At 37.9% G+C, this 973-nt stretch overlaps 1 protein-coding gene across 2 annotated transcripts in view; it reads right to left on the bottom strand.

The window, feature by feature from the left end:
• Positions 1-973, bottom strand: part of ilkap (integrin-linked kinase-associated serine/threonine phosphatase) — a 6,353-nt gene extending 5,380 nt beyond the window's left edge. Inside the window, exons 1-2 of one of the 2 annotated variants that reach the window (XM_056256691.1) lie at positions 667-973; positions 114-224 (exon numbers count right to left, since the gene is read on the bottom strand). In XM_056256691.1, the coding sequence (XP_056112666.1) occupies positions 114-224; positions 667-709 (154 nt within the window). In that variant the 5' untranslated portion in view covers positions 710-973. The remainder of the gene's footprint in view (positions 1-113; positions 225-666) is intronic. The other variant, XM_056256693.1, reaches the window with a different exon arrangement.

Genomic DNA, 973 nt, shown 5'->3' with positions numbered 1-973 from the left:
AGAAAGAGATGGAGATCTTCTCTCTCTCAGTCGAACACACACACACACACACACTCGCACACATCCTGAACACACTCTCTGTCAACAACACAATGTGTGCGAAAGCTGAAAACCTTTACAAACTTTCTTTTCCTCTTGATTCTGGTCTTCCACTTCAGTCTCCTCTGAGCTCACGTCTCTCTTCCTCTTCTCACCTCGTTCCTCATCCTGCTGTTTGGCTTTAACTGAAATCGTTCAACAAAACTTCATGAATAAACCTAATCTCACAGAGAAATAAATTTGTTGAATCACTTCCAAAGCCATCCATCTGCATTAATACACAGGCTATTATTACCTACCAAGACAAAAAAATTGGGCCTCACTAGTGAAGTAGACTCACTATGATTTGAAACACACAGGCATGCACTCACATCTAAACATATTAGCAGTAATATAATATGCAGTGTCAAGTGAGCACATGTCTGCACGAATATATAAGATAAGCACATAAATTTAACCTTTTAATAATTAAATTAGCACTTTATTGTTGTAGAAATTTGTGTTGTAATACTGAAGCCAGGCTCGTGCAATCAGCATTTAACTGTCCAATTGTCCAAATCACTCACTTTAACACCTATAATGCATACAAGATTATGATTATTATATTATTTGTGTTAATTAACCCACCTGGATCATATGTAGGTTCTGGAAGATCATCAAATAAATCCATTTCTGACCCAGAGGTGAATAGAGAGTCTGAGGTAAAAAAGCTTTTTAGCTTCTGATGAACCACGAGATACTCACCGATTCTCTGATCGAAACGACACACGTATACCAGCAGATAAACTCTAAAAGAAATAAATATAACGACACCGATAATCACAAAGATCCGTTGTTTGTTTTTTAGAGAGGGAGCAAATCTGCAGACTAAGGACAGGCGCTGTTTGAAAGTGAGTGTGTTTTGAAGGCAGAAGCTAGCAGGCTAATGCTAACT

Source organism: Rhinichthys klamathensis, unplaced genomic scaffold (assembly GCF_029890125.1).
Source record: "Rhinichthys klamathensis goyatoka isolate OS25496 unplaced genomic scaffold, OSU_Roscu_1.1 h1tg000130l_1, whole genome shotgun sequence".
In the NCBI taxonomy this organism is placed as follows: Eukaryota; Metazoa; Chordata; class Actinopteri; order Cypriniformes; family Leuciscidae; genus Rhinichthys; species Rhinichthys klamathensis.
The sequence above is the reverse complement of the archived record's forward strand: the minus strand, read 5'-3'. Positions and strand labels throughout refer to the sequence as shown.